The sequence below is a fragment of the Aptenodytes forsteri genome, unplaced genomic scaffold (genome assembly GCF_000699145.1).
Source record: "Aptenodytes forsteri isolate BGI_AS27 unplaced genomic scaffold, ASM69914v1 Scaffold53, whole genome shotgun sequence".
Taxonomy (NCBI): Eukaryota; Metazoa; Chordata; class Aves; order Sphenisciformes; family Spheniscidae; genus Aptenodytes; species Aptenodytes forsteri.
Window position 1 is genome coordinate 1,787,587 of NW_008795909.1, and position 14,212 is coordinate 1,801,798.

Below are 14,212 nucleotides of genomic sequence, written 5' to 3' on the forward strand. Positions count from 1 at the left end.
GCAATTTAAGAGCAGAGATTTTATATGTATTTTCAAAACACTAACGAAAATCCTTAATAGCGCTTTCACAGTGCTGGTCCCTGCAGAACTTGACTGGAAACATTTCCATTTAGTGATGAGTCTCCATTGACAGTCTTTTTGAGAACAACCAGTTCTACTCCATTTATTGTGTTCTTAACAAAGCTATTATGACTGGAAAAAATATCCAAACAAATGAAAGCTCTGGATGTCAGAGCACCAAGGGACAAATCCTCTTCTCTCTGAAATCAAGTAGAGCTTGGGAATGTTCTTTGTTGAGTGCAGGAACACTCAGTCTGAAAAAATTAAACCACCACTCACTCCTATATTGCCACACACACAGAGGAAATTCATTTGCAGCAATCAACAGCATCTTTCCCTCTAATCCAAGGTAACAATAATCTATTCCATGTAATCTGAATGACAGTAGTCAACTGAGAAATTTTTTAGTGGATTTAACTAAAACAATCCATTAGCATTCACAAGCATAGACAGTAAACCAAGACTGAATAGCAACTTACTTTGAAAAACAAAACAAAGTAAAACAAAATAACCCACAATTATTTATTTATAAGTGTATTAATTAACAAATGGAATAAATTCACTCCATGACCATATTAATGGATCATCATGCAAAAAGTATGATATTGCAGGGTTTTGTGCAGTCACTGAATATCCAAACAATCAGCCGAAAGGTGACATTTAAATATCATTGTGCAATAAAATGCACAGCGCAAGATAAAAACAAACAGACCCCCTCCTACCATTTAAAGGAAACACGGATGAAAAACTTATGAGAAACAATGAAAGTCGATGGGCTTGTGTGTTACTATGAAGATGAGCCCACTGCCTGGTCCTTTTCACCATCACTGATCTTAGAAGTTTTAGCTGGACAGATAAACAGCAGTAGGAGGCAGCCTTATTTACAACACATTAAACGAAAGATAAGGTGGAGTTCAGTGCACCACCTAAAACAGGGACACCTCTTAAGAGTCAGTCTATTGCTCTCTGCTCCTTTAGTGACGCTGGCTGCCCTTTGCTGTCATGAGTAAGCATCTTCCATGCCATAAGATGCAGAGCATTATGGCATGCCCTGTTTCACAGGATGCCAATTCAGTATGACCAATCCTCCTGGTTTCATGGAGCAAAAAGAAAACAAGCGCTTTAGGAGAGTGTTAGCAGTCTCCTAAAGTAAGAGAACATATGGGCAGCCCCTATTGCTTCCAAAACTTATTTCACTATTTCATAACGATGATGTTAGCGTTGCCCTGGCTCCCCAGCTCCCCTTCTGGATTTTAGAGCCCCAAAGCTTGGCAGCAGTGTACCCCTCTTGTGCAAAAATGGATGTCTGAGAAGACAAAGATAGCAATGATCTGGAATTGTGTAAGAAAAATCAGTTTTAACCTTATTCTGACTCCTTATGGTTAACTGATGATACCTCCACCAGTGGGTTACAAAAAGTAAACAGGTATGTGATCTCTAGCTACTAAATAAAAGTAATGCCATTTAAGTCCCTTAAGATCTCCCAAGAAGCCAGCAGTAGTACTGGGGAAAATACTCAAATGGCGCGCACAGTCTTTGCAAGACTGCAGGGTACTACAGGCAGCATCCATTGCCCAGCGGGGTTTGACTCAGAAAAACAATCACATTAAACTGGCAGAGACTCCCTTCACCTGGCACTTCCCCGGATGCAGTGAGAGTACGTCCCTTGTACTTTGGTAGCCACTATCAGACAATGCTTTTCCTATTCCTCTGGGCCTGCAACGCCACCTGAAAGAAGCAGAGAGACCCTGTCCTACCCTGTGATTCCTAAAACAGTTTATTGCCAGCCTGATACTCCTGTCCACACCCCACACAAGTAAGCTGGGGGTGTAGTTCATCCAGCAGAGCTACACCCCCAACAGCTACTGCCCAAGAGCAGGAGTCCAGCTGGGTTTCCCACAAAACACAGGGCTGCTGCCTGGCAGCTGGAACAAAACCAAACCAGTCCAGTGTGTTTTACGTGTAAACTCAGTGTAGCTATTACAAAAAACCACAGGTGTGTTTAGGTCCTGTTAGAGCACTCTATTCTCAAGGAAGCTGTGCTTAAAATGTCCGGTTTTATGCTTAGTGAGCTTGACTTAGTTAGCAATCACGTTGACGTCAATCCAAAGTGAATCCAGTAATCTCAAATGAGCCATTTTACTTTGACACTAAATAGCAGAACTTGGCCTCTTGTGTTTGGGAACTGACTTTTGAAAACTGAGAGAAGCATGAGATGAGGGCTGAAATAAATACTTATTTCTTCTTTACATTAAGAAAATAATACATATAAATTAGCACATAGTACAAAATTCCCTGGGGAAAAGTGTGTGTGCCCACAGCACAGGGCACGGGAAGCTGCCATGGGACGAGCCAAACCCTGCAACTTCTCAGAAATAAATTTCCACAGTTCCAACTACTTGAGCACATATTCCCGAAATTCAGGAAACATATTGCTAATGATTTCCTCTAAGGTACTGCAATTCCAGCGGATTTCAAAATGAGTATGTGAGCAGAGTAAGCTATTCTTCATTTGGGGCATTAAGAGTCAACAAAATAGTTACAGGTATCTAATCAACATTCTGTAAGTTGAAGCACATTAAACAATCACATGTAGGACCATTTAGAAGGAGAGGGTGAGACTCACCTAACTAGATGGAGTCAGTGATATCTGAGCAAGCTGTCTCACTCTCTATACAAAGAAGAGAACACAATGCTTATTCTAGAGTGCATCCCTTCTAGCCTAGGACACTGAAATCAGTTTGAGGATTTTCCCATAAAAGGTCATCAGGTGAGCCTAGGGAAGAGGTCTCAGACTCAGGCGTGGTGATGTCTGGAGAGAGTTAATGTTGGGAGAGAGAGAAGCCAATGGAGAGGCATTCTCAGCTGGATGCAGGGCACTAGTAAAGGAGGTGACAAGCCTCTCTGAAACTATTTTCTCCACCTGTGGATCAGTCTCTCTAACTCCTGATAAAAATCAATCAAATTAATTTCAACTCAAACTGATGACACCTATGTCACCGTTAGTTCAGAAAAGGACATTTGTTCATGGCTTAAGCATTTTGTAATGAGATTTAACATGCCCTAACTTCAGACTTTCGTTTGACTTTCCATCCTCCAGTTTCTCCAGTTCCCTCCTCTCATTGCCATTTCTCCAAACAGATAAACTTCAGATAAAAAGCATAAGTATAAGAATTCTCCCTATGTTTCCAGGGAGAAAGACACAGGGTGCTTACTTGCCTTTGGTTGTGTCCACCACTTTTTGCATAAATATTATGCAATAATAATTGTTTAACCATACCAAGGTATTTGCAGAAGCTTCTCACACATTCTCACACAGCCATTCCAATCTCTTCTTTCATAGCAATAATTTAGGTTCTTGTATAATTGCATGGATGTACCTCTACATACTTGTAGTGTGTAACTGAACTGTTAAACATTTTAAGTAACCTGACCATTCTCAAGAAGGTAAGGCAGTGTGCAGACCCACCACGGGAACAGCCAACCAACCACAATTACCTCTCCCTGAATAATTTCCACTGAAAAGGGTTCTTTGTTTACAAATCATTAGCCAAAAGGGCCTTTTTGCATTTTATATTACACCCCACCACCACCGATAGAATAACTGCATTCTACACCACTGCAGCTCCCCTGGCCGCTGACCTTATGTTATCTGCAGCCCAGGCTGGATCCACACTGCCTACAGCTACATCTGGAAAGCAGGCTGCAGAGAAAATAATCACTTGAGAACCTAATTCTAGCAAATCAGCACGGCCCTTTATCTTGGACTCGAGCAGTATATAGTAACAGTGGATGCAGTCGAACACATGCCAAACTCAAGGACCATGAAGACAAAGGATAGGATTATCCACTGAATTGTGAATGTGCAAAGTCAGTTTCCCAAAGTACTGCTGCCGTGCTACCTAATGAGCATGTAACATGAACACTGCAGAGCAGTGCCCCACGTTCCTATAGGTATCTTAAAAGCAGCTGTACAATGCCTGTGAGGTTTCTAGCGAGCACGCTTAGCTCGCAAACAAAATTTGTCAGGCTTATTTGCATAGGAGCCTGGGGCAATGAGATTTAGAATAAATGGAAACTTTCAAATATACACAAGAAAGAGGTAAGCTAAAATTAAAAGCTTCTTGGGTTTTTTCCCCCTGTAAATTCCCTTGTTTGTCCTCAAGGACAGCATATAAATGTGTATGTTACAGCCCATGTGATCAGACACTCTCTCAAGAACTATAAGCAATGGGACTATGAGTCATTATTAGGCTGGAATTACATTCAGTTCTTTCCCACTGACTCACCATATGGATTATTTGTCTAGTCTTTTGCTCTCTGCACTCCCTTCCCTCCCCCACAGACCATACATGACCCCTTCCTGAAATTTCAGCACACGTGTGTTTGCTTCGCACGTCCCAGCTCTTGCAGCCAGGTGACAACAGCAGTCTGCAGGGCTCCTGCATACAGACGTTGAGCTCACCGCTTCCCCAGCCATCTGCCAGAGGCTGCCAGCTCCCCAGCAGATGTGACAGCAGCACTGGGCTCCCACCGTGTCTCAGGCATTGCGGTCTGACATGACACAAATCTACCAACCTAAACACCTTCAGCTAACTTTGAGCAAGAATCAGAAGAGCCATTTCTGCCACCCCACCTACCAGGATGGTAATTTCTGGCAAAGTGGAGGAAGGAGTGGGTTTGGATAGTTACACACCTTAACCCGCTGCAGCTAGGTCAGACCTAGCAATACATCAGTCAAAGCTTTCATCTTTCATTTAAAAGAAAAAGGTAAAGCTAGTTCCTAGCCTTCATAGTTGTAGAAAAAATGTGTTGAAGTTATGACTTCCAAATCTTCAAAGGCATATTGTAAATAAAAGTGCTGACATTTATTGCTTTTAAGCAAATCACATACTGGAGTGTGACTCATGAACATTGGAACTGGCAAGCACCGAGGCAATCATGTTGAGAATGAGATCATGATGCAGTAGGTGTGCAGCATTCTCTTTTCAGCCTATTCGCTGTCTCTATTCTACAGTAATAAAGAGGAAAGTTTCTTGTCAGTCAATAATAAAGACTTTAATGTGCCTTCCAGTGCCTATGGAAATAATAGAAAACAGATTTCTGCCTCCCTGAGAAAGCTTTTGACACATACTTGATCTTATAAATACTGAAGGGCATATGACATATTCACATGAATAAGTCAAAAAGCTTCATGGTACTCATAACGGTAAAATTAGGACTGTACAAAGGCTGGGGTCTTAGATTTTAAAAGTGCAGATCACATTGGAACTCAAATCTTCCTTTTACTGATTGTAAACTGCTTACAAAGGGATGCTCCTGTAGATAGGACGGTGCACCAAGAAGGGGCAAGAAAAGGAAATCAACATATCTGTACTGCAGAATTAGTCATGAGGTTACATTAGTTTGATAATTCAGGAGACATTTTGTACATATGTCAGGTTGGCTTGGAATTAACTTCAACTTCAGTAACTCTACGAATAATGATTTCAAATTTTAATGACGTGCACATATTTTTCAACCGAGTAATTGTGGAAACTATCACTTTCAGTATTCAGAGTCAGTGTTCTGCTGTTCATGATGCAGGACTTGTCAATTCTGCAAGCAACAAGCTTTGAAGATAGTCACAGGAACATTTGGATAAACAATCAAGCAGATATATTTGTTCAGCTGTCCTTCTGTACAATGTACTTACGTATTTTGCAACATGGTTCTTCTCAGTTATATTACAAAAGCCTCACCCCTGTTAAATATATCCAGACAACAAATAAAGTATCAAATATAATCAAAATTTAGTCTGGTACCTTCGTTACACAGAAACAGATCCTTTACAAACATGGAACTAAATTTATCATTTTGTCATGATTCAGATTGATACTACCATTTCCACTGCCTTATTTTTTCCCTACCGATCTGAAGTCTACAAACAGAACGACCTTACACCAACTGCAAGCTGGGGAGTTAGGCGATAGGCTGTAAATGACAACGGAAGCAAGCAGTTAGGCGTTAAAAAAGAGGTGATTATAATACAAGCTAAATTTAGAGGTGGAATTGCAAGGGTTGGCTAATATCACTAGTATAACTTGATAGCATTAGGTGTACCACACGGGCAGCTTGATTTTATTTTGCAGTTATGATATAGAGCCTTTTACACTTGTAAACAAATTTCTAATTTACACACTATAGAACTTGAATGTTACCAGACAGAAGCAACTGTTCTGGTGCACCCATCTAGGGAAGGGTGCTAGGCCCAACCAAAATGGACCTTTTGCTGATTGTTCAGACAACTTCTTACCAGAAACCAGAGAAATCTCTCTCCTGTGTTACAAAGTATTAGCACGAATATACAATTCAGAAAAAGTGTCTTAGCTTTATTTCATTTCAGCCTGGTATTAAATTGATTAAAATGTTGCAAACATTCCCTTAGACAACTACAATTTGCTTCAAAACTCTACAGAAAATCTTGAAAATCTGCTCAACTGAGTAGCAAATTGAGTTGAGCTGCAAATTCACATTCAGAAAATTTAAAGAGAAAAGTAGGAATACATGTTCCTGTTAATACCAATGTATTAAGGCATAAAAAGTGAATAAGGAGGATAATTTTCCCCCATCTATGTGAATTAACAATCTTCAGAACACCTGCAGTGACCTGTGAATTAAATCACAGCAAGCAGGGACTTCAGGATGACCCACTGAAAAAGACTCTAATAATTAAATGTGTGTATATATATATTTATACAAGAAATTTACATGCGTGCCCCTGTGTAAATACAAATAAAACTTGGTTTAAACTTCAATGCATGGAAGGAATGTTGTCTTTCAATATTCTTAAAGTACAAGAAACTCGTTAATTAACCTGTAGCCAGCAGAACTCCAAAACCACCAATTATTACGTGTTCTTAGGTTAAAAAAACAATAATAATTGAATTTTATAGCACACAGAACAGCAAGGGCACACTGTTGGCATTTCTTAATTGCAGCCAATGTCAGCAGATGATACTATTGGTACTAGAAATCTGTCTTTAAGCTGATCTTGAAGTTAGAAGCTGTACCCAAGCCTTAGCTCCATGTTATAGCCCTTCAGGTAAGCGTTGCTGTCTGGAACCCGACCGTGAAAGCTGGGCAGCGTACCCAGCCCTGCCCCTGTCGCTGGGGATTTCAGACGCTGCTACTCCTTGCATATATTCAAGGCTGCTCCAAGAACGCCGAAGTTGTCCTCCCTTGCTTCCTTACAGTGCTAACAGATTCATTTGTTTATCATTTTATTCAGTTATATAACCAGCACATTAAAACAATCACGCTGGATTTTACAATGCCCCAGAGAAACTGCAAAGCTAGAGGCCATTTCCTGACATCCAAGAGGTAAAAGTATCAAAGCTACACCTCTCAAGAAAACTTTAAAAGGTTGTTGCAAGCTGTGATGAGACGCTGAGCGGCTGATCACAGGAATCACAAGGCAAAAACACTTCTCTCTGCAAAAACATACTTGACATTCCCTCAGACTGGGATTTTTCTTATCCAGCATCATCACAGTCCTATTTCTCTTCCTCGTGTGTTGTCATGGGTCACTTTCAGTGGAGAAAACCTCAAAACTTGAAGATGCAGCATTTTACTTGTTTTCCTTAGTCGCGAGTCATTTCTCCTTGCCAGCTTTGCAGTCACAGAATTGCAATGCTACAAGGGCAAATATCTGCTGTCGTGCACGCAGCGTTACTGCTCGTGTGGATTTCTTCCCAGCAGCTGGGAGGAAATGTTCTTCTTGTTTAGACAAAAATATCAAATGGTTAGGAAATAAGGAGTTAGGAAAAGCTGTATACAAGGTTCATGCTTGAGAAACACAAGGGCACAGAAGACTTAGCCACTAAGAAAATTCCATTGGACATTAAGTTACAATAATTTACATCTGCTCATTTATGGTAAGTCAGCCATTTTACTGTTGACCTACTTTGTATCAGCAATAATTTGTCACAGTGCATTCTCCAACTGCTACTGAAAGAAAGGTTGAAACCATACATTAAGAGCATAGTGTCAAAGCAACTGATGTTAATTATACCCTGCAACTCCTATGTTGATGAAATTGTCACTGCCAACCATTAATACAGCATTTACTGTCTAAGCCCAGCTTGCTCTACCAACCCTTGAAAGCCACTGAATTAACATCCTGCTTCACAATGTTCACTTTATGCCACATTGGAATGTAAATCTGAAACATGTAAAAATAACCTCTGCTATTACACCAAGAATGTGTAAATATACACTCCTTTTTAGGAGAGCTATTTATCTCCAGTCTATACATGTTTCACTCTTTAAACTAAAAACAGCTTTAATGTTCTTCAGTCAAGTGGCAGCTTTTGCCAATATAAACTACTTTTCCTAAAAATTATGGCATCAAGTAGAGGAAACTTTGGAAAACGTAGAGTGCTACTTGATTTATGGACATTCAGAAATAAGCTTTACATAGGTGCACAAAAAAAGAAAAGCAGCAATGTTCTTCATTTCATTCATTGCTAACCTGCACAATAACAAGAGATCATATTCTCCCAGCATAAGTAAGCAAGGTTAATTAGAAGGACACCTCATGCAGATTTAGTGTTCATGTTCAGTGACATCTGCTTAATTTGGTGACAGAAATGTTTACAAGCATCAGCACAAACCAACCACTCCAGGAGCATTAACCGGATTCTTTATGGTATGCACGTCAGTAAACTGTTTTGTAAGGTCCTCCTGCTGCAGTACAGTTCCCCCTGCTTCTAAATCATCTCTCAAGCTACTCTTTTACCTATTTAAACTGAAGGCAGTCAAGAGCATACAGGCTTAACAATATTTAGCCTTCAGAATTGTCATCACTAGCTATGATAGGAGGCAGCACAACTTGATCTTCTGATCCAAGACGACTCGTTTTAGTGATGAATAGGAGAGACTTTATCCTATGAACTGATTCAATATGATATACAACAGAAGTAGAAGCTGGTGATGGTATTTTCACATCAGAAGAGTGCCTCACGTAGGTTGTTTCCAAATTCTCATGTAGACTGATAGAACAAACCAATAATAAGAAAATCCCATGGCATGATGAGGCCTGTCATACCAATCTACCAGAAAATCTTTGCAGAGTCAGCAGAGAAGTAGAAAACTAAAATCAGCATTATTAGTAATTGCACGAAAGCCCCCACATCTCTATGCAGACCTAAGAATGACCCTAAGATCTAGAGGAGGAAAAAGTCCAAATGACTGCTTAAGCCAGATGTACACCTCCAGAATAAGCAGGAAAAAAAACCACCCAACTGCAAAGAGAGCAGAAGAACAGAGATTCTTACAGGATACATATAATACAACTCTCTATAGAAGCATTGTTATTGAACATGAAATACAAAAGTAAACTCAAGTACATAGGATCTGATATTACACATAGCACAGTGGGCGAACATGCTGTGAGAAAAAGAAACATTTGCTCACCTGGCATAAACTAGATGCCAATTGTACACTTTATAAACATATTCACTGAATTGTCAACAAGTCTTAGCAGACTGGTCCGTCAGTCTAAGAACAGCTGTAACATTAAAACTGCGTACAGCTGAGCCTGGCCTCAGAACACCAACAGAACAACAGGATTATTCAGTGCTTCACAACGAAAGTCCAAGTAATTTAACTAACGTGCACTGGGCAAGCAGGTCTTGAATGTGCTCTCTCATCTCTAATAATTTGCGTTAAAGTAAGAGCCTTGATGGTTTCATAATGGCACCTTAAATGAAATTCAAAAGTGACAAGCATTTAGCTTAGTGCACTGTTTGTTCTACCTGCACCAAAACATAGGATTGGCAACAGCCTCCTCCTAGAGACATACTCCATTTTTCTCAGGAGTCCTTCCTATGCCCTGCTGCCACAGTATGCTAAGTACTTTCAAAATTAGACAAGGGCACATTGTGTGCACATGGGGGTATATTTAAATTCCAGCTGGAAGAAATCCCAACAACTCTGAGGACACAGGTTGTACCAATTACTAGTTACAGCTGCAGTTAAAAACTATGCCATGAATGAAAGCACCCTACCGTAAAAGGACTAAAATGTTAATCATCTAAGGGAGCAAGCTCATTCTTGGTTCAGTGTCACATGCCAGCCACGCAGATGGAATACTTGCTGCCTCGCAAAGCTATGCTTAACTTATCAAAAAGAAAGTACCAACAGCTGATGCTTTCATAATTTGCATAGCTCATGTCAAAGACCAACTACACAGCTACCCTTTTTGATGCTGTTCTTACTGTGCAGCAGAAAAGACTATAGGCAGCACCACAATATACCAACCACAGCTCACTCAGCAGCGAGCTTCATGAAAGTTTAATATAGGAAGGCTTACAGGAAGCCAAGCTCAATGTTTTTCTTTCTATTTGGATACACTTATGCTGTCTGCGGACATGTAACATGACAAACATCTTTGAACACTCCTGTTGCTTGAATAAACCCCTTGCTTACAGACTTAACAACTTGAAAGCATCATTTTAAAAGCAGTAGAATTTTTAAGGTATCAAGATGTGGACCTAAACTTTGACTCTATGCATGAGTAACACCTGTACTTTAAAGCACGTTCATTCTGAAGCTTTGGTAATAGATCTATTATTGCCAGATCCAGATACTGAGTAAGCTCTTTAAAGTTCACTGCTTCAGGAGCACTTAGGCTTCCACCAGTCTATGCCAGAAAGTCATAGTACTAGAGAAGACCTAACAATACTTTAAAGTGCTGAATGTTGGCATACATATGCAGATCATGGTAAAAATAGTATCTGTAAAGCTGAACTTTCAAAAACACAATGGGAAAGAAAGTGGTAAAAAAAGCTAGACAGTTCAGTCTTATGTTTTGCATATATATAATCAGTTACATTACGGATCAGAAGACAAAGATCTGAACTGGAGATACAACACATTACTATCGTCACATTATAAAGGCTCATAGTTGAGCAGGAGCTGCCACAATGCATGGCAAGCCTGAAGCTCAGTTCTATCCGTAGCTAGCAAGTTTAGTTGGCAAGTAATGATTGTTTTCTTTTTCTTCAGAGCAACAGCAGCAGTCCTCATAACTGAAGTGACCAAGTTGGGTAGGCCTTTTATTAAACACTCACAGAACAAAGTGCACAGGAGATAAGGAACAGAAAGTTCTTGCGTTTTACTCCAGCACTTTAACAAGTGTAAATAAAGTAGTAAGGAATTTCTCTCAAGTGTAACTAACCACTGTGCTGTATACAAATGACATTAGTGTGGTGCTTAAGTGAATCACATCTCCACATCATTCATTAACTTTGAATACACATATAAGTATGGGCTTCTCACTTCGCCTCAACCAACCTTTTAAGTTTGGGAAAAAAGATCTACATACCTTTTGTTGAATCCCATCTTAATGATTTCTAAAGTGAAAGTCTTGCATCTGAAGAAAGCAAAAGGCGAGCAACCTTTCTGTAGAGTGGTTAACCTGCTCTTAAAGCTAAGGGACACTTGTCCCAGAAACTCTTATTGAGCAGGGAATGGAATCCATCAGGGAAGAACTGAGAACTTGTGAGCAAGTAGGTCAAAATGGACATTTAGGTTTGCTATATCCTTCATCAGGAAGCCAAGTAAACTTTAATCCTCTGGATTTATTCAAGTCATCTTTGGTGGATGTTATTTCTGTACCTTTTCCTCATATCCTGGAATTATTGGCCCTGGAGTTATTTCCACATTGACTGATTTTAAAAGGTTTAAAGTGACATGTACATCATTGTGTTTCCCTAAACTTCCCACGCATTTATATACGAGGTCTTCATTAATCCATGTCTGCACCAAGTGTTCCCTAGCATCAGGGTGCCATTGATGTTCTTAAGCCTTTATAGTACCTATTTCATTTCTACTGTGAGGCAAAAATAGTTTAACTGATCCTATGTAATCACGACAAGAGATTAATTAAAATGCCAAGATAGGAAACAATTTATTATAGAGAGAAGAAAAATTTCTCATCCAAAATATAGAAATCTGTACAACTTTGCCACAATCAATATACATGAACTGTACAAATTTACACCAGTTCATAATTTACCAAATAAAAGATGACTAACAAAGTTCACAAAATAGATGGTGGTTTGTGGAAAAGACTTTTACCCAATTAAGAACAAGGAAATTACAAACCAGACCTCCACTTTCTAAAAATAAGAAGTTTACTCAGTCTTAGAAAACTACAAGCTAGCAAATGTACAGATAGCTGGCTGGTGCTAACACCACAGTTCAGACAGTGTCTTTATATGGTCTTTTTAAAGCCTGTTGCCATGGCAGATTCTGATCACTTGCTACTTTTGAGGCCAATGTAAAGATCTGACCATTTCCCCAGGTCATACTTACTAGTTTATCTTATGTACATTTATACATATTTGTAAGTGCTAGGTAAAAGTCTGAAAAATAAAATTTCCAGTACTATCGTGTTCATAACAATAAGTCTTGTTACTGAGCTGCCAAAAATGCTAACAATTAATAAATGTAATAGTGCAAATTTACTCTGCAAGACCTACTGCAGAGAATCACTTTATAAATACAGATTGGGGTTGAAAATTGGTGTAGAAATTAAGTAAGATGTCTTGGAGAAACTGACCCTTCCTAGATCTTCTTCACTCCCTAGCAAGTTGCAATCATTTTGACTCACAGGCTATTAAATCACTGAAAGGTACTGTCCAAACTATGGCACTGTCACTTTAAAGTATACCACTCTAACGTGTGCCAGATCTTCACAGCTGTGACATGGTTTAAATTCCATAATCCATCCCCAGAGGTGCCCACCCAAAGTAAAAACCAAATTTATCCATCCATTTTAAGGTGATCCATCCACAGACTATATCTTAACCCGATACAGTCATCATATTGTAGCTTTTGGAAGGGCTAGTTCTGCCCAAGAGAAGTTCCTCCTTACAGCTTATTCTGCTGTCTACCATTTGCATGTTGGTGTTATTTTGGCTACCTCCTGCTGGTGCAGCTTCATACAGCACACAGATTGAGCCATCCTCTCCAATACGATAGGACACTTCATACGGGTCAACCCATAGAGTGAGTTCGCTTGGAAGAAGCTGGAACAGTTCCTGACTGCTCAATCCAATCCGCTGTGCTGCCTGTCCAATGAGAGGATCCATTTTATGGTTGATCCGGATACATCGGTAACCTGATCCCTTGCATGGCTTTTCTGGGAACCAGTGGTGTTTATAATGTTCTATAAAATAAAAGAAAAGATTATCCTCCTTAATTCTGTATCCAAAAAGATGTACAGTGAACATTGTTCTCTCGCAAATTTCACACCTCAAGATGTTGAGACACTTGTTATTTTAGAATAAGTGACCTGAAAAATCATTATAGCCTTTATTTTTGCTATTTACATAAGCACAGCGTCCCCTGGGAAGTACTCATGTACAAAGTTACTGTTTCATGCTACCATAGACAGAGAACAATGTTTGCCATCCAAAAGGGTGAAATACAACTTCCTGGCATTCACAGAAACAACTATTAAAAAAGTGATTACATACACAGCAGAAAAACGCAAGGGCTTCAAAACCTCCACGAATCAAGAAGGAAAAAAAGCACCTTTCCAGCATCGTCTGGAGATCACACCCATGATTAGTTCCTCACATTCTAAGAACACCCAAAAATAACCAGGGAAGGAGCTGGGCAGCATTTACCGACTGACTCAAGCTGTATTTCACCACTGCTCTTCCCAGCCTGTTTTCCAGGGCGAGATACCAATGACTTCACTTACCTTAGGAGTTCTATCCCACCCAAAACCCTATCGGTCTGAGGCTACTCGTAGCCACTATCAAGCACGCTGGGACACAGGCTCGGGATTACAAGACCCACAGGGCAGCGAAGAAACCCTCGATATTTGATCCTAACCGGGACTGTCGGGTGGCAACGAGATGTTTTCAGAAGAAAGGGGAACTGAGACTTATCGTCCACCGCTGAATTTTACTTGACAAAAAAGCAACTTGGGAGCGTTTCTCCTTCAGGAAACCGGGCGGTTTGAGCCCTTGGAGCGGAGCCCAAGTGCGGGCTGCTCCGAAAGCTTTGTCTACGGAGCCAAGGGGGGGGCTGCCTGCGCGCCGCCCAAGCCCCTTTTGTTTACAGCCCGCTCCCGCCGCCCCCTCCCGCCGGGGGC

At 40.2% G+C, this 14,212-nt stretch overlaps 1 protein-coding gene across 1 annotated transcript in view; it reads right to left on the reverse strand.

The window, feature by feature from the left end:
* Window positions 1-11,988: 11,988 nt before the first annotated feature.
* The window catches only part of BTG1 (BTG anti-proliferation factor 1), a 5,088-nt gene continuing 2,864 nt past the window's right edge, over window positions 11,989-14,212 (reverse strand). Inside the window, exon 3 of the mRNA XM_009284497.1 lies at window positions 11,989-13,276. Within this exon, the coding sequence (XP_009282772.1) occupies window positions 12,912-13,276 (365 nt within the window). The 3' untranslated portion in view covers window positions 11,989-12,911. The remainder of the gene's footprint in view (window positions 13,277-14,212) is intronic.